General features: G+C 39.9%; 2 protein-coding genes across 2 annotated transcripts; one reads left to right on the top strand and one right to left on the bottom strand.

Annotated features, from left to right (window-relative positions):
- The first annotated feature begins 9,977 nt into the window (after positions 1 to 9,977).
- On the top strand, positions 9,978 to 17,885 carry LOC133864839 (E3 ubiquitin-protein ligase SPL2). Its single transcript, XM_062301264.1, has 6 exons — positions 9,978 to 10,508; positions 12,468 to 12,569; positions 15,992 to 16,192; positions 16,371 to 16,492; positions 16,968 to 17,087; positions 17,276 to 17,885. The coding sequence occupies exons 1-6, from the start codon at positions 10,140 to 10,142 to the stop codon at positions 17,568 to 17,570; spliced, it is 1,209 nt and encodes a 402-aa protein (XP_062157248.1). The 5' UTR covers positions 9,978 to 10,139; the 3' UTR covers positions 17,571 to 17,885.
- A 514-nt stretch (positions 17,886 to 18,399) lies between these two features.
- Positions 18,400 to 20,365, bottom strand: LOC133864838 (protein NODULATION SIGNALING PATHWAY 1). Its single transcript, XM_062301263.1, has one exon. The coding sequence runs from the start codon at positions 20,147 to 20,149 to the stop codon at positions 18,545 to 18,547; it is 1,605 nt and encodes a 534-aa protein (XP_062157247.1). The 5' UTR covers positions 20,150 to 20,365; the 3' UTR covers positions 18,400 to 18,544.
- Positions 20,366 to 26,915: the final 6,550 nt, after the last annotated feature.

Here is a 26,915-nt window from a genome sequence, read left to right as displayed (position 1 = left end):
AGCAGAAATCCTATTCAAGTTCCAACACCAGCACTCAAGTCACTCCTAAGTCGGTACCTTCGACAGTGAACTCCCCTGGGACGAGATGCAGAGGCGCCGTGAAAAAGGGCTATGTTTTAGCTGTAACGAGAGATTCACCCCTGGCCATCGTTGTGCCGCTAAGCAGCTGATGATTTTGGAGGTAGAACCCACTGATGATGATGAAGGACTGGGTGTGCCTGCAACCATTGAGGCCGAGGCTGACACCAATAACGACGAAGAGCCCTAAATTTCCTTGTATGCATTGGCAGGGTACACTAGCCCACGAACCATGTGAGTCACGGGACGGATAGGGCACTATCGAGTTACAATGCTGATTGATAGTGGATCCACGCACAACTTCATCAAGCAGAAGTTGAGTCGCGGCTTGGGCTTATCGGTGCAACCCATTGAAGTCTTTTGGGTAACGGTTGCCATCGGAGAAAAACTAGCTTGTCGAGAGCGCCATGATGTGGTAGGATTACTAATTCAAGACCTGGAAATCACAGCCACTTTCTTTTCTCTTCCGTTGAACGGACTGGATGTCGTATTGGGAATTCAATGGTTAGCGAAGCTGGGACCGGTCATTTGTGATTGGAGTAAGCTATCCATGACCATCACACGAGAAGGTCACAACTTTGAAATCATGGGGTCAGGATTGCCCAGGCCGGGCTGTGAGTAATGCCTTGATGGGTCATGAAGTGGCTGCTGGAGGAGAAACATTTGCTGTTGCAGTGCGGCCAGCCCAATCACAACCAGACTGCCCCATTCCAGAGGCTATCCATGATATTCTTCTGGATTTTTCAGGCGTTATGGAGGAACCTAAGGCCTTACCCCCATCACGAGCCTATGATCATCGGGTCCCCATCAAGGACGGATTAGGGCCCATCAATGCCAGGCCCTAAAGGTATGCCCACTTTCAAAAGGCTGAAATCGAAAGGCAGGTAACAGAAATGCTAATTTTGGGACTGATTAAGCCTATTACCAGCCCATTTTCTTCCTCTATTTTACTTGTGAAAAAAAAGGATGGCACGTGGTATTTTTGCACAAATTATCGTGCTTTGAACGCAGCAATAGTGAAAGATCGCTTCCCAATCCCAACGGTGGACAACATGTTGAATGAGCACCATGGGTCGCAATATTTTACCAAGCTCGATCTTTGTGCCGGGTATCATCAAATTCGGGTCCAACCCGACGACATTCACAAAACTGCATTCCGCACACATAGTGGCCATTATGAGTATTTGGTCATGCCATTCGGTTTGTGTAACGCGCCATTTACATTTCAAGCTGCAATGAATGATATTTTCTGGGTTCATTTACGTCAATTTATTCTTGTGTTTTTTGACGCTATCCTTGTCTACAGCCCTAGTTGGGAAGTCCATTTGATCCATCTACGTCAAACACTGGAGATCCTAGACCACCATCACTTTGTGGTAAAGCTAAGCAAGTGCGTTTTTGGCCAATCTGAGGTAAACCATTTGGGCCACATTATTACTCGAGATGGCGTAAAAGTGGATTCCAGCAAAATTGAAGTTATGTTCACCTGACCCATTCCGAAGACTATTACGGAGTTGCGTGGCTTTCTTGGGCACATGCTATTATCGCAAATTTGTAAAGCATTACGGGCTAATTGCTAAAAACCTCACTCATCTACTCAATAAGGGTCAATTCGAATGGAGCCCCGAAGCCAATACAGCCTTTCAAGATCTAAAAATAGCTATGTCTTCTACTCCGGTTTTAGGCTTCCCAAATTTTTTTGCTGTTTTTGTTATTGAATCATATGCCTCGGACAAGGGCATTGGGGGGCCGTATTATCTCAGAATGGTCTTCCCTTGGCTTACATGAGCAAAGCCATTGGCCCTAGGAAGTAGGGGTGGTCGGTTTATTCGAAGGAAATGCTCGCCATCATTGAAGCCATTCGCCTCTGGCGTCCTTACCTCTTGGGTCGCCATTTTCAGATTTGGACTGATCACAAGAGCCTTCATTTTTTCTTGGAACAACGGATGGTGACTCCAGAACAGCAGCGATGGGTCTCAAAACTACTAGGGTATGATTATGAAATTCTATATAGGTTGGGCCGCACTAACTGCAGCTGATGGTCTCTCTCGACATCCTTCTTCAGAATTGGCCACATTAGAATCTTTTGACCACACAGGTTCCATGGCTGTGAGTGGACCTCTTTTCCACTTATGGGCTGAACTACGACAAGCAAATATTCATGATCTTTACTTGCTGGATTTACGTGGAAAGCTGGTGGAGCATCCAGACCAACACCCTCATTTAAAGATCCAGGACAGCATCCTCTTATACAAATAGAGGATCGTAATCCCACCCACCTCTGCCACGCGAACAACTCTTCTCCATAAAGTGCACAACTCCAAGCTTGGCAGCCATTTCGGCTTTTTTCGCACTCACCGACGACTGGTACAATCTTTTTTTTTTTGGGAGGGCATGCAGGACGACGTTCGGCGACATGTGGCAGCCTGCGATAACTGCTAAAGAAACAAATCGGAGGCACGAGCTCCTGCAGGACTCTTACAGCCCTTGCCAATTCCCACTCAAGACTGAGAGGACATATCCTTAGACTTTGTGGATGGGTTGCCTTCCTCAGCCGACAAGACCACAGTGATGGTAGTGGTCGATCGATTCACCAAATATGCCCACTTTGTGGCCTTGTCTCACCCTTATACAGTCAAGAAAAATTGCTGAGATCTTTGTGCAATAGATTATTCGTCTCCATGGTATTCCCAAATCCATAGTAAGTGATCGCGATCCAACTTTTGTGAGTACCTTTTGGAAAGAATTATTTCGCTTGCAGGGTACTCACCTAAAGATGAGCTCAGCATACCATCCTCAGTCGGACGGTCAAACTGAGGTGGTGAATAGCTGCCTTGAGCAATATCTTCATTGCTTGTGCAGCCGACACCCACGGTAGTGGGAGAACCATCTCCCATGGGCGGAATTCTGGCATAACTCATCCTTCCATTCTTTATTGGGCATAACACCGTTTCAGGCTTTGTATGGCAGGCCACCATCGACGGTAATGAATTATCTAGCGGGATCATCGGTGGTTGATGAGGTTGACCGAGCTTTGCTGTCCCGGGATGAACTTCTTCTTCAACTCAAACATAATCTCCACCAAGCAAGTAATCGTATGAAACAAATGGCCGACAAAAAGCATCGCGATTGCACCTATGAGTTTGGTAATTGGGTATTTCTCTGGCTCCAACCCTATCGCCAAGGCACTTTCTTTCGTCGTGCTCACCAGAAATTAGCCAGCCGTTTCTTTGGGCCTTATCAAATTTTGGAGTGTATAGGAACTGTAGCCTACAAGTTAGCTCTACCGGACACTGCAAGGGTTCATCCAGTGTTCCATGTCTCCCTCCTCAAACCAAAGGTGGGCGACACCTCCAGCGTGCTTCCAGACCTTCCCCCCTTTGCAGTGGATCATACTCCCCAGCTCACTCCTCTCCTTATTCGTGACTACCGCTGGGTTAAGCAAGGAGCCAAGTATGTTCCAGAGGCCCTGGTGCAATGGAAATCCGTTACTCCAGAAGATGCCACGTGGAAGGAAGTGGCCGTTCTCCGCCAACAATTTCCAGACATTGACCTTGAGGACAAGGATCGTGTTCAAGGGGCGGCAATTGATAGACACTTCACTCGTAAGAATAGGGGGTTCAATCCTAAATACCAGGAGAAGTAGTTCCAGGAGGAAGGAATAAGAATAAAGAGTTTTAATAGAAGACTAAGACTATCTCTAATACATAGAGATAGTCTTTAGCAGTACTACTCTATGGTTATCTTCTAAGTTATGGTTATCTTCTAATTAGTAGTTCATCTATTTAAGAGCAATCATACTTCAGTAGTAGGCAGATAAGTATTTTGATCATTTGGTGTGTAAATGTGTTTCCTACCTCAAGTGGATGTTATCAGTAATATTGGTATCTATTTCTTCTTCAATTCTCTCGTAATTCTCTATTCCATTAGAAATTACCTATTATTTAGCCTGGAAGTGTATTGGTCAAGGGTGTTCCTTCTTCCTAAGAAAATCATCCTTATGATTGAACAAAAGCTGAACAGATTTCTTTGGTGTGGACAGGATTCTAAAGCCTGAGCTAAGGTGGCTTGGGACAAAGTTTGCGTCCCTAAGAAGGAAGAGGGGCTTGGTCTTCGAAGGCTGGATGTGTGGAATAAAGCTGCCATGCTTAACCACATATGAAATTTATTTGCTCAAGCAGGTTCTCTATGGGTGGCTTGGGTGCTGAACAATTGGCTTAAGGGAAGGAGCTTTTTGTCGGTTTCACCTCCCCGGCCCTGCCCTTGTAGTTGGAGAAAAATTCTAAAACTTAGAAATCTTGCCAAGCAATTTCTAAAGTTTAAGATTGGTGATGGGAGTAAGGTGTTTCTTTGGTTTGATTCATGGCACCCGGATGGATGTTTACTTGATGTTTATGGGTTTCGGGCGGTTTATGATGCTGGTAGTAATTTGGAAGCAAAAGTCTCTTCCATCATTCGTGATGGAGAGTGGTTCTGGAATGGATCTAGATCTGACAAGCTCGTTGCCATCCAGAGCCGGCTCCCTGAAGTGAGTATTGGAGGGGTACTGATATGGCCATTTGGAAGTCTAAGAAAGGGGTCTATTCCTGCTCTGAGACCTGGGAGTTCCTTGGGGAGAAAATGCCAACTATTTCTTGGTGAAAATCAGTATGGTTTTCAAAAGCCATTCCTCGTCGTTCTTTTATTCTATGGCTTGTTTTTCGGGATGCCCTTCCCACCAAAGAGAGGATGTGTTCTTGGGGTTATGGTGGCAGTTTACTCTGCCCTTTTTGCTTTGGTTGTATAGAGAATAGAGACCATCTTTTATTCTCTTGCAGCTTCAGCCGAAGAATTTGATTGAGGGTTCTCACTGCTTGCTGTGTTAGTGAGCCTCTGCATAATTGGGTTGATGTAGTGCAATGGAGTTCAGTTTCCCTTAAAGGGGAAGTATTGTGGACTAGGATCTGGCTTCAGTGCTGTTAAAACAAGAACAGCATATCTGCTGTAAAAAAACAGACGGTGTAGATTGAATGGTAAAATTTTTAAAATAGATGACGGCGTCCCTTAAAAGAAACCAACAGATTCGTTTAACGGAAACCCTACGTTGGACCTTCTTCAAAGTCGCACATGGACCAATATCTCTGCCAGACCAGACCGCCACTGCTTATTCCCCCACATTGCAAAAGTAACAAACATGATCTAAAAAAAAAAAAAAAAAAAAGTAACAAACATGCACAATCATTAGCTTTCTTGCATACATCGTTATCATTCCAAAGCTTGAAATCAATTGTTGGGCGCATAGCAGGTGATACTAGTAATAATATGCAAACCATTGAAGCTAACGGCTCTTATCAGGGAAAAAAAGCAGTGTAAGTGGCATCTCTCTCGAGGACCAAGACAGCAAACGTCAATTGCAGGTGATGGAACTTGATGAAATTATTCTAATTTATCAAATGCGAGGCAGAAACACTTGGAAATAAGCTTTAGATTCTATTTTTTGCTTCTATATTCAATGCCTGGTTTGACACAAAATGTTAATGAGGTATTCTCACTCCAACTACAGTGAACATGATACAGTTCAAAGTCGAAGGGCCAGGAAACCCAATTAGAAATACTTTGAACAATTTGTTAGTGTATCAACTATCAAATAAGTCTACCAAGTGTGATCAGAATGTCAACACATCATATATGGATAAAGAACGACGTCCAGAGTGTTATCAAGATAACTCAACTGTTCCTGTCAAACATCATTCAAATACAATGCCAACTGCTTCTATCAGAGACTCTGCTTTGTGGACTTCTTACTACTGATAGTGTTTCATCTAATCACGATAGATTAGATTTATCTTCTGTATGACTTATCACTTGTAATTATCTTGTAGTCATACATTGTTAGCTTAGTCTCATGTATGTCTTTTATTGCTTTTGTTTCGATCTCTGTAACTTCCAAATATTCAATGGAATAGCCATAGTCAAATTTATCCTGGAAAAACTATATTCAGTGTCATATTTTTCACAATTAACCAAGGAGCCGTAGCATCAGAACACGAAGGAAACGTGTAGCAAGTGGCCTCTGTTTTTGTTGGGAAAAACAGGGGTGAACAGAGGAACGTTAATGGACAGGGAAGTTGAGCAACGTGGGTAGAATTGAGGATGGGTGAGGTGGCAAGAACATGGGTAACTTTCAGTATATCATGGGTAGCTGCGTCGACGTAGTGGGTGATTAATATGAGTACATGTCTAGAGTTATGGGAAAATGGGGAGATAAATAAGAAGTCACTCGTTAGCTAGAACTTTCATATGGAACTCAAGTTACCAAGTAGTGATTGGCATGGTCATACGTGATAATTGAAGCATAATATTCAAAGAGAAGGCGATTGGATAGAGCAGATTATAGGAGCACTCGCAAGCGGCTTGTTAGCTGGTAGATCATGGTCCACTGCATTGCCATCTCCTAGTCTTTTATCTGCCTAACAATGGAGGCCTAGGAAAAATAAAGTAATGACGGGAAGAAAAGATAAGGAAGAAGATAGTGGATGCTTTAGCTAAGACCTGAGGTAAAGAATGATCTCTGATGTAGATATTGACGAAGTGGCTTGCCGAACAGAGGGGGTATAGTGGAGCTTTTTTGACAAACGTCTGCCGGGATGCTTCCTTGAATGCATGAACCACAAAATAGCTGGAAAGATACGTGATGAGATTAAGAACATCCACAAGGATGAGATTTCAAAGGACCTTGTTGCCATGTGCGACTTTGAAGAAACCCAACGTAGTGTTTCGAAAGGCATGAGAAGTGGTTTGCAGAATTGGGTCCGCTGAGGAATAGGATGGTAGTCTTTAGAATCAGACGTTAGCACCGTTTAAAAGAATCTGTTAATTTTTTAAAAAGACGACATAATCTATTTTAAAATTTCTACCATACAATCTACACCGTCTGTTTTTTTACAGTAGATATGCTGTTCTTTTTTTTAACTGCACTGAAGCCGAATCCTGTGGACTATTCTATGTAAACTTGCTCTAAGAGCCTCTGTCTACAATATTTGGAGACAGAGGAATGCTTTGATCCATGGCAATACCCCTAGAACGGAGGAACAAATTGTTGAGTAGATTCGCAGGGATGTAAAAATGAAGATTCTGGCTTCTTGTAACATTAATCACGGCGTGCTTATGTGGCATAAAATTTGTTACTAATTTGAACGAAAAAGTAACGAACCAGTATTTTTCTTGTTTCTCATAAAACAGAGAGAAAAAAAAAAACGAAATTATTTCATATATAATAATAATTAAAAAAAAAAAAAAAAAAACGAAATAAGTCAGCAGACATAGGTGGAGCGCTTCTCTCTATCTCCAGAAAAAGTCCTGGACAGATTCTTGCCACGACAGCACAAGCATGAGCATCACCAAAACCCCGGCGAGCCCCCAAGACGAGCTTCCAATTCTAAGCACCCAAGAAGGGTCCGGCGACGGAATTATGGAAGCTCTACCTCCTCCATGCGCAGACATGGACGAACACGATGAGGTTGTTCTAATGGCAATTATGAGCCCGGCAAGAACCATGGGCAGAACAAGCCCAGAGCTCCACTTTGTCTCGTAATAGCGCGCATCGCTTTTCCGCCTCGCGTATAACGGCGACAGCACTATTGCAGACGCTAGAGCAAGCACCATGGCTACTGATCTTTGAGATGAGTACTGGCTTGTATAGCTATACGTAGCCATTGGCGAAACTGAAGATGGATTGCCTTGCCGGAAATATATATATATATATATAGGGGGGAGATGGCGGAATTGGAGAAGGAATCCAACTGGAAAGCTTGTTATCGGATGGCAAACGTCATCGGCAGCCGTCCAAAAAGTGGAAAAAGGAAAAAAGTGAAGAAATTAAACTAGGGATCAAATTCGTGGAAAGGTGAAAAAGATGGTAATTAAAGAAAGGGGATTGTAGGAAGTAAGGTATATTTCTCTCTTTTTGTGTGCGTTCATACGGGACCAAAAGTAATTGCTAGCTGTGCATAATTATTGTGGGAAATAGCTATGTGTGGTACATACTCGATATGGGATGGGTTAATTTTACAACATAAATGTGCATAATATTTACACAATAAGATGTATAGATGGGATTTATGAGTCTATCAATATGTCTAAATATTGTGCATATTTATATTGTGCGAAAATCATTTTTCATGAGACCTTAATCAAAATGTATTGGGTGTACAAGTAGTTGATGTACAAATAGCATTATTCAGTTTCGTTTGTTGTCACGTAAAATATTGGGGTAATTACTTTTTGTCTCTACGAAGGAATAAGATCTTCTTAATTTCAAATGAAATAGATACTATTTATTTTATGGTCAAGATTTAAAGTTGATGCATTTAACGTTATACATAATTTTACATTATTAAATTTTTTAAAAGATATATCAACATTAACTTTACATATACTGTTAGATGTACTAAATTTAAATCATGACCATAAAATAGATAGTATCAATTTCACTTGAAATGGAGAGAATTCTATTCCTTTTAGGAACTACCATGCATTTTTAACATGGTTTTATGAACTGACACTCTTGACATTTGGTCACATTGAACTATCATTTTAATACCAAAACACTCTCTATTATTAAGCCATCTTGATAAATTCTAAACCTCCCAAAACAATTACTAAAGTTAAAATAATTAATTATTACTTGCTTTATTCATCAAATGAGTCTTACAATACCAAAAGATCAAAAATAAAAAAAAAAAATATAAAAACTATATAGAGATAGGTATGATCTCTCAATGACTTCTACTACTATCCCAACACTTGGGATAAACAATATCCCTTACTCGATACTTAACGTTAGACTTAAATAGATAAATAATATAACTAAAGAACAGAGATACATAATAACCAAATAACAAACACACATAATTACTTGTGAACTTTTTTTTTTTCCTAATTCTTTGCCCCGTATCTAGTACGTAACACGGTGATCCTAGCCTTGCAAAATCATCATCAAACTAGGGATGGGAGACTCACCTTTATAATTATTAAAGTATTGATTAAATGATTAAATTTATCTCTGTTATTTACTTTCAATTTTAATTAAATATTTTATTAAAATATTAATTAAATATACATTTTTTCTATTAATTTAAACTTTTTTGAAATAAATAATTTAACAATAATCATAACTACTCTTTTCATGCCCTCCTCCAAATTTTCATATAGTAATAACTGTATTATTTAAGTTTGAATATAGATTTGAATATTAATTCAAACGGCCATTACTTTATATGCGGATAACGAATAATAAATGCATCAATAACCACAATAACTGTGCGGATGTAGATAATAATCGCATTATGCAGATACGAATACCTTAATATAATAAAAGAGATATTAAAAAAATTATTATTTTTGTTATTTTTATTTGGGATAACTTCACAAAAGGGTATCGAATTATAGGTCGTTTTGACGGAAGGACACTAAACTTCAAAAACTGTCGAACCCGGATATTCAATTATTCTAAACCCTCACTTTAGGGTATTCCGTCTAGTTCAAGCGTTAAAACCAGACGGAATTGCAATCACGTGACATGCACGTGACTTTTTCGTCCGTTTCTACCTGTTTTGCCCATATGAGCAATAGAATGCATACAGAACTGATGATTGAGGGCAAAACGGGTAGAAACAGCCGAAAAAGTCACGTGTATGTCACGTGATTGCAATTTTGTCTGGTTTTAACGCTTGAACCAGACGGAATACCCTAAAGTGAGGGTTTAGGATAATTGAATACCCAGGTTCGACAGTTTTTGAAGTTTAGTGTTCTTCCGTCAAAACGGCCTATAATTCGATACCCTTTTGCGAAGTTATCCATTTTTATTTTTATTTTCTTGGGCGACACTGCACTCCCCATAAAAGAGCCAGTTCACAAAACAAGTAAACTACGTCAAAGACTCAAAACCCAGCGTTATCAACCGAATCGACCAAACACTCCCTCCCCCAATTTCCCAATTCAAGTAAATTCAGCCTGATCCTCTTCCCTGCAAAATTTCTCCACGTGCGCCGATCGAATGTAGTCTCCCCTAACAACTAACAATGTCTTCGCACGAGCAAGCCCTCGTGTCCCTCCTGTCCCAACTTGCGTTCTCCTTAGATGGTGCCGTTTTGGGCGTGGCCTTGGCCTACGCCGCCGTCCGCTCTGTTCTCAAGTTCACAGCCACGTCATCCGCTCTCGGCAAAATCCGCAGGGCCCCATCCCTCGAAGTGTCCGACCTCCGCTCAATCCTGACCGTCGAGGACTCCTCATCCGGCCTTTCACAGCCTTCCGATCATATGATCGTCGTCGTCCGCGGCACTGTCGTGGCCAAATCCGCCGTCGATCCCAACTGGAAGAGCTTCAAGACCAATGTCTTGGTCTCACAGGAGTCCGGAGACAAAGCCGTTATTGTTCAAAGGACTCAAACGGTGCGTTTCTTATTGTAACTGCTAAAAGAGAATCTAGAAGCTCTGTTTTGTTGCTGATCAATTGTTGTTTATTCGCGCTTCTGTTTGTGAAATTTTACTTGATTCTGTGTTTGCTTGCCGAGAAAGTGTGGGAATAGGAAGGGAAACACTGCAATTCATAAGAATTTTCTTCTTTTAGGAGCTAAGATTTTCTACTTAAGCGGTGTTGTAGAAGCGTAAAACTGGAAACCTGTTATTTTCCTTGGATACTGAATGGAAATTACTGATTAAATTTTTGAAGTTTGTCAATTGTGCTGGTTCCGATTTTTTTTTTTTTTTAATTATTTCTTATTTTTCTTAATTTAATGATCTGTTTGGTTTTTGAGAAAGCAGAGGAAAGTAACATATTGGAGAGATTGAATAAAAGGATTATTGCCATTTCTGTTTTGCTGCAAATAGTGGCGAAAAGAAAAGAAAGAATGCTACTGAGATCATGAAGTTATCATTTCTGTAGTTTTTGCTTGTCAATTTTGAAAAATGAAGAACTGCTCAGCAAACAAACTATTTTACTTACATTTTAGATTGACAGAAACGAACTTCTCGATCACTTAAAGGAGTATAGCTTTGCAATTTTCAATTGGTTTTTGTGTCCATTCCATCTCGTTGTTACACTAACATTAGCTGAGTGTGGGCAGTGGGGAGTGTCGAATCCAAAGAATTTGTTACAGGGGATTCGCTCAAAGCAAAGAAGCAGAAGAAGAAGAGCTAAAGTTAACATGGGCGGAAGCCCCCATTCCCCAATTGATTAACTGATTGCGCCTATGAAAGACTAAGAAATTACTACTCTATTTGGGCAGACTCTTTATTTGTCTTAAATGAAAGAAAGGCTAAGTCAGGAAGTCAGCCTCAAGGAAGAACTTTGATCCTTGCCTTGAACCGACTTTTGATTGCTGTAGTAAGACCTTCACTCTGTTGGTTTTTCAGAATACCCATATGAACAATCTGACTAAGAAGCCAATGGTCCAACAGTTCCCACCAGCCAGGGAGGAATGATTGAATCCTAGTTTGACTCTTAACTCGTTTGAGCTTTAGAAAGCCGTTACTTGTTGGGTTGCAAACCTACCCTTCTCGTCTAGGAGGGAAGGAGAGCACTAAGCCCTTGACAAATAGGGCAAATTCAGTGCCCAAAATCACTTATACTTAATGAGATACAGCAAAGGGAAAGCACCAGCCCTTGGAAGACAAGGCACTACTTAATCTATACCGCTTAGTGAATTGAAGAAAGTCACTCCCGTGGGGCGAATTCAGCTGGTGTGGTGGATTCTGTGACCCCAGCTTATGACTTTGGATTGGGTGTGATGGCTATTTGGCGGTGTTACTAAGCTGGACTAACCTAAGTCGCACTTGTATTGCCGCCTCAACAAATTTGTTTTGTGTATTTGGCAATTGGTATTTGGCTCAACAACATCCGACTAATCAGACTGAAATGTGGTTCAACTCTGAGAGGCCTCAAGCGTATGTCCAATTAGACTTTTTCTTCCTCGTGGTCAGAGATGTTTTTGCAGGTATTGACCTAGATTTGGATGCTCAAGTGGAATTTAGAGCATTCCAAAAACTTGGGAATCCGACTACAAAAAGACGAGCAGTCTGATACAAGATTGATTTCTTACTTTTCACCTTTATTTTTGTGATTTAACATATTTTAACATAAATAGGGTATTGAATAAATCTCGATTTGAATTGATGCATTTTCTTTGACTCTTGCTCTTTAGTTATTTGGGAGATGATCCAAAATCCCTCTCCTCCTTAGTTTCTTTCCACTTCTGTTGTTCAGGAACAAACACTTCGCCTAATTCTTTTGAATCCCGGCCTGGTTTTCCCCCACTAACCAATTATGTTATGACCGTTGACCACTGAACAAACTTGGTTGACGAACATGGTTTATGCGTGTATTGATTTTGTGATATATATGTTATGCAGTGCATCTACAACGAATGGAAGGGCTTTTTTGGCTGGACTTCTGATCTACGCGCTATATTTGCAAGATCTTGGAGAGAGCAAGAATCAACCTCATTAAGAACAGTAAATTCATAACACATCTTCTTTAGTTCACATGGATATATGGTGAACTATTTCATTTGTTTGTTTACTATAGACATGCTCAAAAAATAAATGTTATATATCTTTGCTCAGGAAAATTTGACATGCATAAAGACCAACTGTTAATTTACTGGTCACACAATACTCATGTTACAAAAGTATGCTTTTAGTTCTGAATATAACATAAGCTGTGTGATTTTTCATAAGGTTTTCTAGTTCCAAAAACCAATTTCTTGTATTTAAAGTTGATGAGATGTAGTGTATTTTTCTTTTTTTTGTAAGTGAACGAGATATCAAAGAAAAGTGCAAAAGGCGTAATCCAAGTACACAAGATGTATACAAGAAAAACACCTAACTAAAAAGAGAAAGAAGATTAAGAAAATCATGAAAGTTAAGCACATTAAAATCTATAGAAGCTGTGCAGTCGAAAAGAGTTTTGAGAAAGAAAGACTTTAGTTCCACCACCATTTTCTCGCGGTCTTCAAAACTTCTATAATTTATTTCCATCCAAAGATACCACAAAAGGCAACACAAAACTATCTTCCAAGCTGCTACACTCTGAGGACTACTGCACAACCCTCTCCAACAAGCGAGAAGATCTACTATACTAGGCATAACCCAAACTAACCCAATACGACTGAAAATGAGGCACTGGCAATCTCTCAATGGAGTAGACGATGATCCACAGACTCTCTACTCCTCTTACACATACAACATTAGTCAACCACAATGACATCGTTTTCTTAGTTTATCCATGTGGAAGATCTTCCCTAGGGCTGCTATCCAAGCAAAATAGGTCGTTGTCAAGGGGACCTTATTTTGCTAAATACACTTCCAAGGAAAGGGAGTGCTAGGATGAGGGTACAAGGACGTTATATAAAGATCTAGTAGTAAACATCCTTCTATTGGAAGGGGCCGAACGAAGCTTGTCTTCCCCTTCCTGCCTCAATCTAAGGGATTATAAGAAGTTAAAGAATGAAGCAAATGCATCCACCTCCCAATTGTGAGCTGTTCTGATAAAGCTTACATTCCACTTATGAAAATCACCAGATAACTCCAAGTAATCTGCCACGAAAGCATCCTTAACGCAAGCAATACATACTAATTCAGGAAAGCTTCCTTAAGGGCTTGATCTCCGCACCAGATGTCATGCCATAATCTAATTCTAGATCCATCTCCCGCCTCAAATTTGGCATGGCTAGAGAATTCCTTCCAACCCTTCCTGATTTTTTTTACAACCCCACCCATACAACCCATGGACCTCATTTGAACACAACCAAACCACAAGCTGCCATATTTAGAATCCACTACGACTCTCCACAAAGCCTCTCTCTTATGCACATAGCGCCAAAGCCACTTTCTCAAAAGAGTACGGTTGAACAAAGCATACAACCCATGGACCTCATTTGAACACAACCAAACCCACAAGCTCCCATATTTAGAATCCACTACGACTCTCCACAAAGCCTCTCTCTTATGCAAATAGCGCCAAAGCCACTTTCTCAAAAGAGTACGGTTGAACAAAGCAAGTTTTGGACCCCCAATTCTCCCTCACAAATCAGAGAAAACCTTGGACCTGTTTACCCAGTGAAATTTGAACTCTTCACCTAGCTTACCCCATAAGAAGTCCCGCTGTAACTACTCTATGCGATTGGCAACGCCAACATGTATAGAAAAAAGAGACATGAAATACTTAGGCAAATTGGATAGGATACTCTTGATTTGTCTAATCCTTCCACCCTCAAACAAGTCCATCCTCTTCCAGCCAGCCAAATGGCGCTCAATCTTCTTAATAACACCATCCCAAATACATTTGGCCTTAAAAGAAGCTCCCAATGGGGGAGGCCAAGATGCTTCATATGTAAAACCCCGCAGCCAAGAATAATGGCCACTCCATCTACATTATTGACATTGCCCACAAGAACCAATTATGACTTGGCCAAATTGATTTTCACACTGGATACAGCTTCGAAGGATAAGAATAAAGCACAAAAATAGCATAGCTTGTCTAGATTTGCCCTACAAAATATCAAGGTGTCGTATGCAAACAGGAGGTGGGAGATGTGTAGCGCTCCAATGTTCCTAGACCCCACGGAAAAGTCCAAAAGAGGGCCCCGATCTACATTCACAGATGGTATTTACTAAAGGCCTCCATGTCAATGACAAATGGTAAAAGAGTCAAAGGATCTCATTGTCTTAGACTACGGGAGCTACTGAAAAATCTGGAAGGAGTGTCATTCGTCAAAACAAAAAAGCGCACCAAAGAAATATAATGCGCTCCAAGAATGCCAGTTCGCCCCAATAAGAACTCTCAATTGACATGATTGTACGCCTTTTCAATGTCTAATTCGCAAAGCATACTTGGCTCGTCTGATCTAATCCTACTATTCAAGCATTTGTTAGCTATAAGAATGGAGTCTAGGATGTCCCTACCTCTGACAAACGCATTATGGGGCTTCGGAATGATCTTCTCTAGAGCCCTTTTCAACCTATTAGCTAGGACTTTGGCAATAATCTTGTAAGCTCCTCTCACTAGACTAATAGGTCAAAAATCTTTGACATCAACAACCCTGGGTTTCTTTGGGATGAGAGCAATGAAAGTGGCATTAAGGTTTTTTTCAAACTTGCTTCTAGCATGAAAATTATGGAACACCCTCATAATATCTTCTTTAATCACATCCCAGCAAGCTTGGAAGAAAGCCATAGTAAACCCATCAAGACCCAGTGCTTTATCACTGATCATAACTCTCACCACTTCCACTCTCCTCAAATGGTCTCTCTAACCAAGTGGCCTCTACCTCAGGAATGGAATCAAAAGTAAGGTCATCCTGCTTGGGCTGCCAACCAAATTGTTTGGTAAACAATCTATCATAGAATTGCACATCCCTGCATCGAAGCCACCTCCGCCTTGAGGCTTTGGAGGAGCCTTGGTGGCAGCTTGCATCACATGAGCAGCTAGCTGAGTGTTTGACTCACCTCTGACCACAGTGGATGCAACCCATACCCGAGAAGAGTGTTGTCAGGTAGGTTATCTGATAGGATGTCACCAAACACTCGAGAGGATCGACAGGCTTTTTTTTAGAGGATGAGAGCTAGCCTAAGAAAATCAAGAAGGCTTGACTGGCCAATGTAGTGGTTTGAAAAAGCCCACTAGCCTCAGATGAGGTTTTTATGTGCACTAGAGTTTTTGTTTTGGACAGGTGTGTTTCTACCTGATAGTTTCTTGTAATTTCCAAATATTAGGACCTGGAACAGCCTCTCATGGCCTTTTCTGATATGTGTACCTATTTGGAAAGGTATTTGCTTCATTATGGTAGGTTGAATGGAATTTAGGGCCTTTTGCATGGCAGCTTTTGTGTTTGAGATAATGAAGACTTGTCTCTTTCATTTGTTTTCTTTTACAGGTTCCTTTTGTTCTTGTTGATGGTTATGGGGGGCAACATTCTAATTTTGAAGGTTTTGGGTGGCAACATTCTGATTTTGTTGTTGTGAACATGGATGGCTCAAGACATCCCCTCCCTCTCACAACAGTTTATCATCAACTGCAGCCCATTAGTGCTTCTCCATATACCTTCCTTCAGGCACTTTTTGGTCATGAATATCCCGTGAGTTTGGGAAATTAAATCTTGTCTTTGTTAATGTGTCCATGAAAAATTTGTTTCTATCTTGAATTGGAAGGCCGCTTGTGGTCCTTAATTCTGCAGTTCCATTTTTTTGGGCTCTTCTTATATGCTCATTTTCTATTTCAAATGTTTTACACGCTTACATGTTCCTTTTTCAAAGGTTGGCTTGCTTGACGAAGAGAAAATCCTTCCATCAGGAAAAGATATCACTGCTGTTGGTATGTTCAGTTTTAAAAATGGAATTCCTGAGATCAAGTCATGCAAGGATCTTCCCTACTTTTTGTAAGTGAATTCATTCTAGGTTTTGTAGTTGGTAAATTCCATGTGGTGAATTTGAAGCGGTGTTTCCTGCTTCAGCTAGGATTTCTGCTAAAGTTAACCGATCCGAATACTGTTACCCTTCAATTTAATTGTGTTCAGTGATGATTGGGTGGTCTGTGAAAATGTCAATGAATCAGTTGGGTGGACACCATTATATTTGTGCTTCCATCTCTTAGTGCTCGTGTACCACTTGGGATTTGGTCTATTTACTACCTTTCTTTTTTAAAGTTTCAAGTTTGTGTTGCTATAGATTGGCTGCATCTTTTCATTATTAATTAGTCGAGTTTGTTAACATTCAAACTCTCATGTCTTGCTGTAGGAGGGCTAAATGTATATTACTTGCACAGCTAGCCAAGTGATATATGGGCATTTTTATATCTGTGCTTTGAGGCACTGCTTTAAGTGGAATAATTGGTGTCATGATGGTCTCTCGCAGGTCTGACATGAGCAAGGATCAGATGATTGTAGATCTTACCTTCAGGAGCAAAGTACTTCTGTGGAGTTGTATCGCTCTCGGTTCACTGTCAATTGGTGTACTTGGCTATGCTGTTGTGAGGTATAATAGCTATCTAAATTTCATATCCCTCAATCAAAATGCTGTGAGTTACGTACAGCATTGGCTTATTCATTTGGATGCCTCACTCCCTCGTGAGAGAAACAAGGATAAGTATAGAAAGAAAGCATTGATCTGATTGTTATCAGAACTGATACGTTTCCAATATATAAATATATAATGCTCTTCAGGAATTGGAATAGATGGAAAGAGTGGAGGCAACAAAGACAGCTTCAGCAACCAAGACAGGCCGCAAGTGATGACATGCACTCTCAGGTTGCAGCAGAGGAGGAGGAGATGGGAGATGTTCCAGATGGAGAGTTGTGTGTGATCTGTCTGATGAGGAGAAGGCGATCTGCATTCATTCCATGTGGGCATATGGTGTGTTGCCAACGCTGCGCCATCTCAGTTGAACGAGAATCCACACCCAAGTGTCCTGTCTGTAGGCAGGAAATACGGCATTCGTTGCGGATATATGATACATGAGGAAAAGAGTTACTGTTTCTTGAATTAGCACACTGTGACTGAGGAATTTGCTTATGTGGGAAAAGTCTCTATATTTGTCAGAGTGGCGTGTAATTGTTGTTCTCTCCCTGTTCCAGGCTTTAGGGGTATAAGGAGGTAATGGTAAAATCTTATTGGTGGAAATAAGTTTACAGGGAAATCTGATGTGAATATATCTAGCGAAGTGATGCATATTGCTTTGCTTTTTAGTTACTGGGATGTTACTTGTTAGAATTCTATAATAGGTTGAGAATTGTAAATTGTGTAAATTATAATTTCTTTACCCTTTCTCTGCAACGTGTTGACAAGTGACTAGAAATCTAAAGGATGGGTTTTGGGATTAAGATCTCCTAGGAATTATAGGGGCATGTATTTTTATAAATCCTGGTCATTCCTCGTTAGTGAAAGGTTAAAATTTAAATACATCTTTGCCACATCATGTGTGAAAACCTTAGAGGGTGCCGGAACCATCTTATGGGGTGGCCGAATTATCCTAAAACAGTTTTGGGTGGTCAATCACCTTCAAAATAACTGATGAGGGTGGTCAACCACCCCCAAAACAACTTATTGGGGTTGGGGTGGTCGGGTAGTCGGACTAATTCCAAAAGACTTTTTGGGAGTAGTCGGTCACTCTTGAAACCAGTGATGAGGTGTCAATCGTCCTTTAGACAACTAATGGGGGTTGTCAACAACTCATGCATGAGAAATGTACAGGAAACATGTCTCCCCGGTATTTGGCAGTCCTTTCCACCATAATCCATTTAGAAATTGAGCATTTTTTCACAAATGAAAGGTAAAGCACAAGCTTAAATGGCAAACAAAAAAAAAATGGAGCTTATGCCTTGAAAACAAAGAAGAAAAGAACACAATGCCACCAAATATTTGGAGCCACACTTTGACGCCATGGTCAATTTTTTGCAGAGCTAATGAGCAAAAGTGAAACAGAGAGACCTTTTTTAAGTTTTCACACCCAACTTCCACAAAGAAGAAAAAGAAACTGGCTGCCCTTTCCACCATAGTCCCACAAAACCATCCTTCTCTTCAATTCTCATCTCCCAATTACTATCATACTTCCTCAACAGAGCTCGAGCACCATCAATTGCATCCTCTCCAAACACCTCTCCTACGAACCCCACGCCTCTCATTCTTTCACACCACTTCTCTTTCCCTTCATTCATGTCTCCCCTGTTCGTCAATGCCTTCGCTGCCTCTACTTCCATCAGCCTCCTCTCTTCACACTCTCTCCCCTTGAAAGCCGCGCTCGTTGAGTCCAAAAACCTCCACAAGTACTCCACTCTCCGAGAGAACCCGGTCGCAAAATCCCCACAACTGTTGCAGCTACATTCCATGTTATTTTCGCTTAGAATCACCCCCTTTGGCTCCATTCTTCTCAGTGATCTCAAGAACTCTGTTCTCTCATCGGGGGAGTTGTGATTCAGGTGGTGAAGCCTAAATTGGGCGCAAACTATTAAGGTTTCGTCTGGGGCTGTTTTTATGACTTGCTCGTTTAGACTCTGCAATGGATGATTATCGAGCAGGTTGATCTGCAAATTCACGTTCATGGACTTGGCGAAACAGAGAAGCCGAGAGGAGAAGTTGTCTCCTGGCGGTCCTATGGAAAATGGGGTCTCTTTGTTTGGATCCTTTTCAACGGTGGCGGCGATGACCGTGATGCGGACTAGTGGCGGCGGCCCTCCCGGCCGGCGAGTCAAGGCCTCGAGCAGGGTCGGCCACTGCACGCCATGAGAGACGCCAATATCAAGGATATGAAGATTGCGCGAGCGGCCAGGCTCTTCGGCAAGAATTTGGAGGATCGAAGCGTTCGCAATGTTGTTGGGGAAGGCGAACCAGGGACTGACCTCATAAAATTTGAGCAGTGATCGTTGGAAGAATCGTGAATCCGTGGAAGCGAAGGTATGCCCCGCTGAGGAGGAGGAGGAGGTGGAGGTGGTGGATAGGTGGAGTGTCAGCGCTCGGAGGCCGTGAAAGGCGAGGCGGTGGTTGGCGTCGCCGCTGGGGGAGTTGAGCTCGTTGAGAACGTAGAGAAAGTGTTGCACGCGGGACAGTTGGCCGTAGGTGATGGCGGAGGCGCAGGGGTTGAGCAACTGCTCAGCCCACCTCCCTTCCTTGTTGCCGTTAGCAGAGTTATTTCCTGCGGCCTTGCTAGCACCTTTCTTGTTTCCAGCTGATTTCTTAGCTGCCGCCGCAACTTCCTCAACTGCAGCGTCGCCGTCGTTGGGCTGGCTGATCCGACGGCCCTGACCCTTCCGCGGATTATGTGGTTTTTGGGAGGGTTTGGGGAGTGGGTCGTCGTCGGATTTTCGTTTCTTGGACGAATCGGGCGGCGAGGGATGATTGAGAATGGTGGGATCAGTGGGTGTGGAGCTGGTGGCAGTGACAGTGGAGTTGAGAGAGGCTAGAGGGGAGTCAATCTGATCCTGGGTTTGTTCCCACCATTGATACCCATCGCACTCCAAGAACGGAAGGAACGGAAAACAATCTTCTATCCAGTCCAGGATGTGATCTGCGGTGGGGTTTTGGCCAGCTTCTCCGATGGTCATTGTGATTGATTATTCAGTAGAAGATGGTTTTGGTTTTTTCTATTATGGTCATTGACCAAGAGGAGGAGGAGGAGGAGGAGGAGGAATAAGGAAGTGGGCAGTGATGCCTTTTGGAAAGCGACAAAAAAGAGCATTTTCTCAAACAGTTGGTGCGCTGTTTGTTTGGAAGATGTGATGGCCTTTGCATGTAGTTTTTGAGGTGCTACCAATTGTTAGCTTCCTCTTTTCTATGTCGGATCTTCTTTTGAAAATTGAGGATGTTGATGGGTTTACTTCGGGTTGTCAAGAGACGGCATACTCTGTTTCACTATTATTATAAAATAAAACAAATCCTTTTTTTGGCACCTCTTTGTGCCCTTTCGAGAGTCTCTAAAATTAGCCTGCTTTTGTCCTTTTCCTGTTTTTTAATTCAGGTTCTATTATTAGGCTCGACTGTTCTCCATCATGCCGAATCAAGGATTTTTTCTGGTGGAATTAATTAAACAATAAATTATTTTATCTCAGGCAACTTATATAAATTAAACAATAAATTATTTTATCAGGCAACTTATATAACCTATTCTTATGGTAAGTTGAGAGAAGTATGTACAACGTTAAGCAAAATGAAAGAAGAAAAGAAAAAAAAAAAAAAAAAAAACCATTAGAGCTAGAAGATGATTTATTGTGCCCAAGAAATTGAAATGCATATTTTAATTGCTAAGAAAATAATGATTATATGTATAAATTTCCCATTAAGATCAAAATAAAGATAAAGTAACGGAATACAATGATTAAAATAACATGTAGGTTATACACGGCGAATCCCATATGGGTTATAATAAAGAGACAAAGATTAAAAGCAATATAAAAACTTAAAAACTTTGAAACATAGGGGTTTCGTTCGAACGAAAAGAATAGTGTTCGAATGAAACAAAACGTTACACGCGTTAGAAAGAAACACAAATTCATTTGATCGAGAATAAGTTCAATCAAATGAATAGAACATCTCCACGTGTCAGTAAGGGGAAACATGTTCATTCGATCGAACGAACAGAGCATCTCCCCATGTCAATAGGTGGAAACTTGCAATGAATCGAATAAACACAAACTTGTTCAAATGAGAATAAGTTTGATCGAACGAAAATCACATCACCACATGTCATTCGACGTGGAGGGTTAGGTGGGGACGTGAATGACATGCACTAAAAGCAAGTTTGTTCTAACGAACTAAGCAGTAATCAATAAAAATTTCTATTTAAAGGCCCAAAGTCAAACAAAAATTTGAGTCTCGTTTGCTATGATGGTGGTTTTGTGTGTTTGGAAGTTAAAATCTTAAGTGTTTGGTATACGAAGGATATACATACAAGGTTCTCGAAGAATAGCTCCAAGGGTGAGCTTTTATGACTAAACTCTGTATATTATAGTTGTTTTAATGGTTTGTAATTGTTATTGTTGTATTAGGACTAAATAGAGTATATAGAAACAATTAAGATTTTAAGATAAACTATTGTCTTAGAAAAGATATAATGAGATTTTTATTAGACGTATTGAAGTTATATCAAAATGAGAATATGTTAAAGTTGTGTGGTGTGCTGATAGTCGTCATAATGACGAAATTTTGTTGAAGGTATAAACAAAATGTGGAAAAAGGTAAAACTAGGGTTATTGATAAAAGTGAGATTTCTTAAACGTTAAAGATTAATGGAATATACATGCAATCGGTTTCTTAGGGTGGCATGAGTTAGAAAAAGAGATTGGTAAAGAGAAAAATAAAGTTTGGATAAGATTTGACTTAGAAAACTGATATGGCAGAAGATTTTGATTGAACAAAATCGCTCTGGATAGGACGAACTTAGGGAAAAACGTAGAAACTAGGGTTTAGGGACTTTGATCGAACAAACTGGTCTTTGTTAGAGTGATGTATCCTAAAACATAGAGTATTTTAGCAAATAAAAGTCTAATGTTTAGTTATAATTTAATGCAAACAAGTTTGAGCATGCGCCTAGAGGTTTAAACTCGTTGATAAGCCCAAGTTGCAAGTATAAACTTACTCACCTAGCACTAAATTGCTTTACATGATGCATGATTTTAATGGTGATATTGAGCTTTGAAAATTTGAATATATCTATAAATATTAATTTATATTACCATGTGATTTACATGAGTTTATTGAAAAATGAGTTTTGATAGAAAATGCTTTTCAAAAGGAATGAGGTTTGTAAGGTAAAATGTGGTTTAACAGAGAATGTTGTGAACATGTGAAATAATTAACCCATTATTTAAGTGGGGTTAAGTGAGGGGGATACGATTAAGAAAATCCAACGGTTAAATGAGATTATACACTTAGCACCTTGATGCTAGAAATGGGGACAAAAGAATAGCAAAACCTGTGGTTTAGTAAGGGGATACTCTTCACAAAATTTGACGGTTAAGTGAGATTATACACTTAGTACCCTGATTCTAGAAAGGGGGAGAAAATACTAGCATGTAACACTCCGCCTAGATACATTTCAATTATTTTAAAATAGTAATAAAAGTTTACAAACCCCAAGATCTTTAAGTGCTTTAAATTATTTACTGTAATATTTCAAACCTAACCCTAGTCAAGAGATGGAGTATTTTGAACCCTATAGTTAGTTGGAATCAAGTTTAGAAGGGTTGAGTTGAGTTTCTAGGCCCGAAAGGACCTCCATGTCTGTTTCTAACCTGAAGGATCAATCCTCTACAGGAAAGGATCAATCCTCTCTACAAATGATTGATTCTCAACCCCAGAGGATCGATCCTTAGGGGCCAAAAACCCTAAGGATTGATCCTTTCGCGTCAAAATGCAATTTTATTGTTTTTTGAAGCCCTGTGTGGACGTAACATCTATATATTCGTCCTTAACCTTCACCAAACATTGTTGCTCAAATTCCAAGGTACAAAGAGGTTGTCGGAGGACCATGGTGAAGAGAGAGTTGTTGTTTCTTCAGTTTGAGAGTGTTTTTGAGAGTTTCTAAGCCCTGCAAGGTTAGTATGATAATCAGTTGTTGCGTTCTCTATTGTTTGATTGCCTTTTCGCCCTTGGTTAGTATTCTATTGTGTGTTTTCGCAGATGTTTGATCGTTGGTAGTGTTGGTTGGTTCGTTTAAGAGACTGTATAAAGTTGTTGAGGTTGTGTTGATCATTTTAGATCGTAGATGTTGTTTGGTTTGAGACCTTAGAATTTATAGAGACCGTAGGACTCATCCTAGGGTTTGGTAGAGTTGTTTTAGGATTTGGGAATATTTTGGATGCTTTAGGAAGCGTTCCTGCCAGCCCAGGATCAATGATCCTTAACCTAGGATCGATTCCAGGCTGTTAAGATTGATCTTGACCAGGCTAGGATTGATCATCCCCTAGATAGGTTTGATCCTCCCTTAGCAAGATCAATCCCAACACCCTGTTTTGTTAGTTCTTAGGTCCTAGGTTAGTGTTGTTGGTCCTGGAGAGTTGCTAACACTAGGGTTTTGTAGAGAAACATCTTGGGAAGTTTGAGGTTGGTGTTAAGGACTTTTCCCACAACTAAATTGAGTGAATCTCACATGGATACTGTTATCTATTTGGCATTGTTTTTAGCATGCTATGTTGATATAAAAGAAAACATGCATGACTTTTACTTACACGAACGATACTTTGTGAACATGTGAACTCCTCCTTTTGTGCATACGAGATAATTGAGTTATGAGATATGATGACTTCGTGTAAGTATTTTATAATGCATGCATGTAAACGAAAGATTAGATAAGTTGCATCGTATGACATGACCTTGTTTCATGGGCTTCTATTTTATGGGCAATGCCTTATGGTCCAGTTTATTTTATGTTGTTGCCATTGGATCCAAGATGCCAGCTGAGTGACCAACGCAACCATGTATGCATGGTGGTCAAGACCATACGACATTGTTAGCAACGTGAGCCACCAGGGTTAAGACCTGGTCGGGCTGTTTTATGATGACTGCTAGTTTGTGCACATCGGGTCACCAGTGTTGTCCAGAGGTTTTTGTGAGAATGCGCAAATCCTATCGGGAATGGGTAAGGACACGAATAGACCATATGGTGTTGAGCTATGATGGTATGATCATAATTTATCACGTACTTATATCTATATTGCATTACATATTGCCATGTTAATCAATCGCGTCATCATAAGAAAAATACTATTTTTAATAACCTAGTGAAAAACACAAGCCACATCTGCGCCGTTACCCCAAAATGATTAGTCAATTTGGAGCTTCCCTAGAATTATTTATAAAACCTAATTTTACTTAGTGAGTAGTCAATGTGGGACTTAGCACCCATGAGTATCTTTCTATAAACCATCCACTCTATGTGGACAACTCTTCTTCCCAATATGTGTAACGCCCCAATGAAATTAACTAACTGGTAATTAACTTTATGGTTCACCTCCCAATCTTCTTCTAAGAAGAATAAGATCATATGGATTTCATCCTTCCCAAAAAGAAAATTTGGAGCGGAAGACTTTTACTTATAACATAAAGATAACAATTAAAACCCACAATCACATAACAATCAGAGTGAAACTAGGGGTTGGCAAAATGGGTCTGCGGGTCAACCCGTGGGGACCCGTGACCCTCGACCCGTTTAAGGTAGACCCAAATACGAACTGTTTATGTTAACGGGTTGAAGCCCTAGACACAACATGACGCAGTAATTTTCACGGGTCACTTGACACGACCTATGAAACCCGTTCTTACCAACCCTTTTAGTTTAAAAGTGATTTTTTTTTTTGTTTTTTAATTTAAATGAAATAATAGTAGTTTTAGCAATTCATCTATAGAAATTAAACTCTTAGTAGGTTAGCACCAAATCACTTAATATGCTTAATTGTTTAATCAAATAACAAAAAAAAAAAAAAAAAAAAACTACATCATCATTACAAATTTACAAATACAAATTGGGTTCCCATTTTTGTCCCATATCGTCCACTCTTGAATGACCCACAAATATGCTCATTTTCTAGATGAACTTGGAATGTCACAGGAACTGATACTATCTAATGTAAAAACATCATCTTCTTCGTTATCTACCTTCATTAAAGTTTGTTCAATATCAAAAGATAAAAGAAATTAATGTCATTAAAGTAAGATAAAAAAAATACAAGTAAATGAAGAAATTAAATATGCAAATAACTAATATTACCTTACTCTCCATATAACTAATCTGTAGTGCAAACCAATGCCTCAACAATATCAGGCTTGAGTGAACTCCTATACTGATCAATCACACGTCCACCAATACTAAAAGTGGATTCTAAAGCAACAGTAGAAATATGAATACTCAAAATATCATGAGCCATGACAGCTAGGGCTGTCAAAACGGGTTGACCCGACCTGTTTGACCAGCCAACACGTTAAGGGTCAACCCTGACACGACCCGTTTAGATAAACGGGTCAAATTCTTAAACCCTAACAGGTTGACATGACCTGACTCGTTTGACCCGTTTATTAATAAAGTCTATAAAAATAAAATAAAAACACAAATTTAAACTAAAAAAAAATCATATTATTTGAATAATCATATTATTTCACAGTTGAAGTATAAAATATTGAGTTGTTTTATTGTTTACTTGTTTTGGTTCAACTTCTAAGTTCGAAAACTGGAAAGAAAGAAAAACTCCGCTAATTTTTTTTAGTCTTTGCCTTTTTTGTTCAAGTTCTAACTCAATAAAAGAAAAAGAGTAGTTTTGTTTTTTGTAAGATTTTTTTTTTAGTTTAGTTTTTACTCTTTATACAGTGAGAGAAAGAGAGAGGTTACATGATTGCGTATATTTAATTTTGAATGTTGAAAAAAAATGTCTAAGTATACGGGTCAAACGTGTTAACCCACGGGTCAAGCAGGTTGACCTTGTAATGACCATTTTATTAAACGGGTCTAACATGTCAACCCTTTTATGACCCAAACCCTTTTAAGGTTAACCTTAACCCTTTAATTTCGTGTCGGGTTCGCGGGTCGTGTCAAAAATTGCCAGCCCTAATGACAGCTACTTCAGGATAGCGAAATTCATTTCTTTTCCAAAATAAAAGGATGTCAAATGCCGTATTCTTATCCAAATACTTAGGTTCATCCAAATAAAATTCTAATTGAGTCTTTTTTGCATCAGCATCGACTCCATCAAATGCTAGAAAATCCTACATGAAAAGAGATAATATAAACATAAAATTAGTAAGTGGTTATGAGTATATACACTAAGTTATTAACAAGCTAAGAGACTTGTGATATTATTCACATTTTTCCAATCTTTGCCTTCTTGGGGCTAACAACTGTGGAGCTTGAAGTCGTAGGAGCACTATACTCCATAAAAAGTTTGGTTAACATTTTCGTCACATTCTCATACTATTGAGATTCAGTTCCATAAATCTTAGTATAGTAGTACTTTACAAGGCACAGCTTGTAATGAGGATCTAAGACAACTGCAATGACTAACATTAAATTGAGTTTTGACCAATATTTCTCAAATTTAGAGATCATTTGACTTGCCATTAATCTCCTATACCCATCTTCGCTCACAAGTTCTTGCTTCAAGTTCACATAAATCAATGCAACTAAGGGAAAGTATAGATTGGTTGTGGGATATTTGGTACCAAAAAAAACATATGTAGCACGATAAGAGCAATCCAAGAAATTATTGATATCATTCACCTTTTCCCACTCAAGCGCATTAGGACAAAATGTATAGTTTTAATTAGTCATCTCCAAATAAGCAAAAGCATGCCTATAATGAATTACACTCTCAAGCATAAGATATG

This window comes from Alnus glutinosa, chromosome 3 (genome assembly GCF_958979055.1).
Source record: "Alnus glutinosa chromosome 3, dhAlnGlut1.1, whole genome shotgun sequence".
In the NCBI taxonomy this organism is placed as follows: Eukaryota; Viridiplantae; Streptophyta; class Magnoliopsida; order Fagales; family Betulaceae; genus Alnus; species Alnus glutinosa.
Note: the sequence above shows the minus strand (reverse complement) of the source record. Positions and strands in the feature narration are given on the sequence as shown.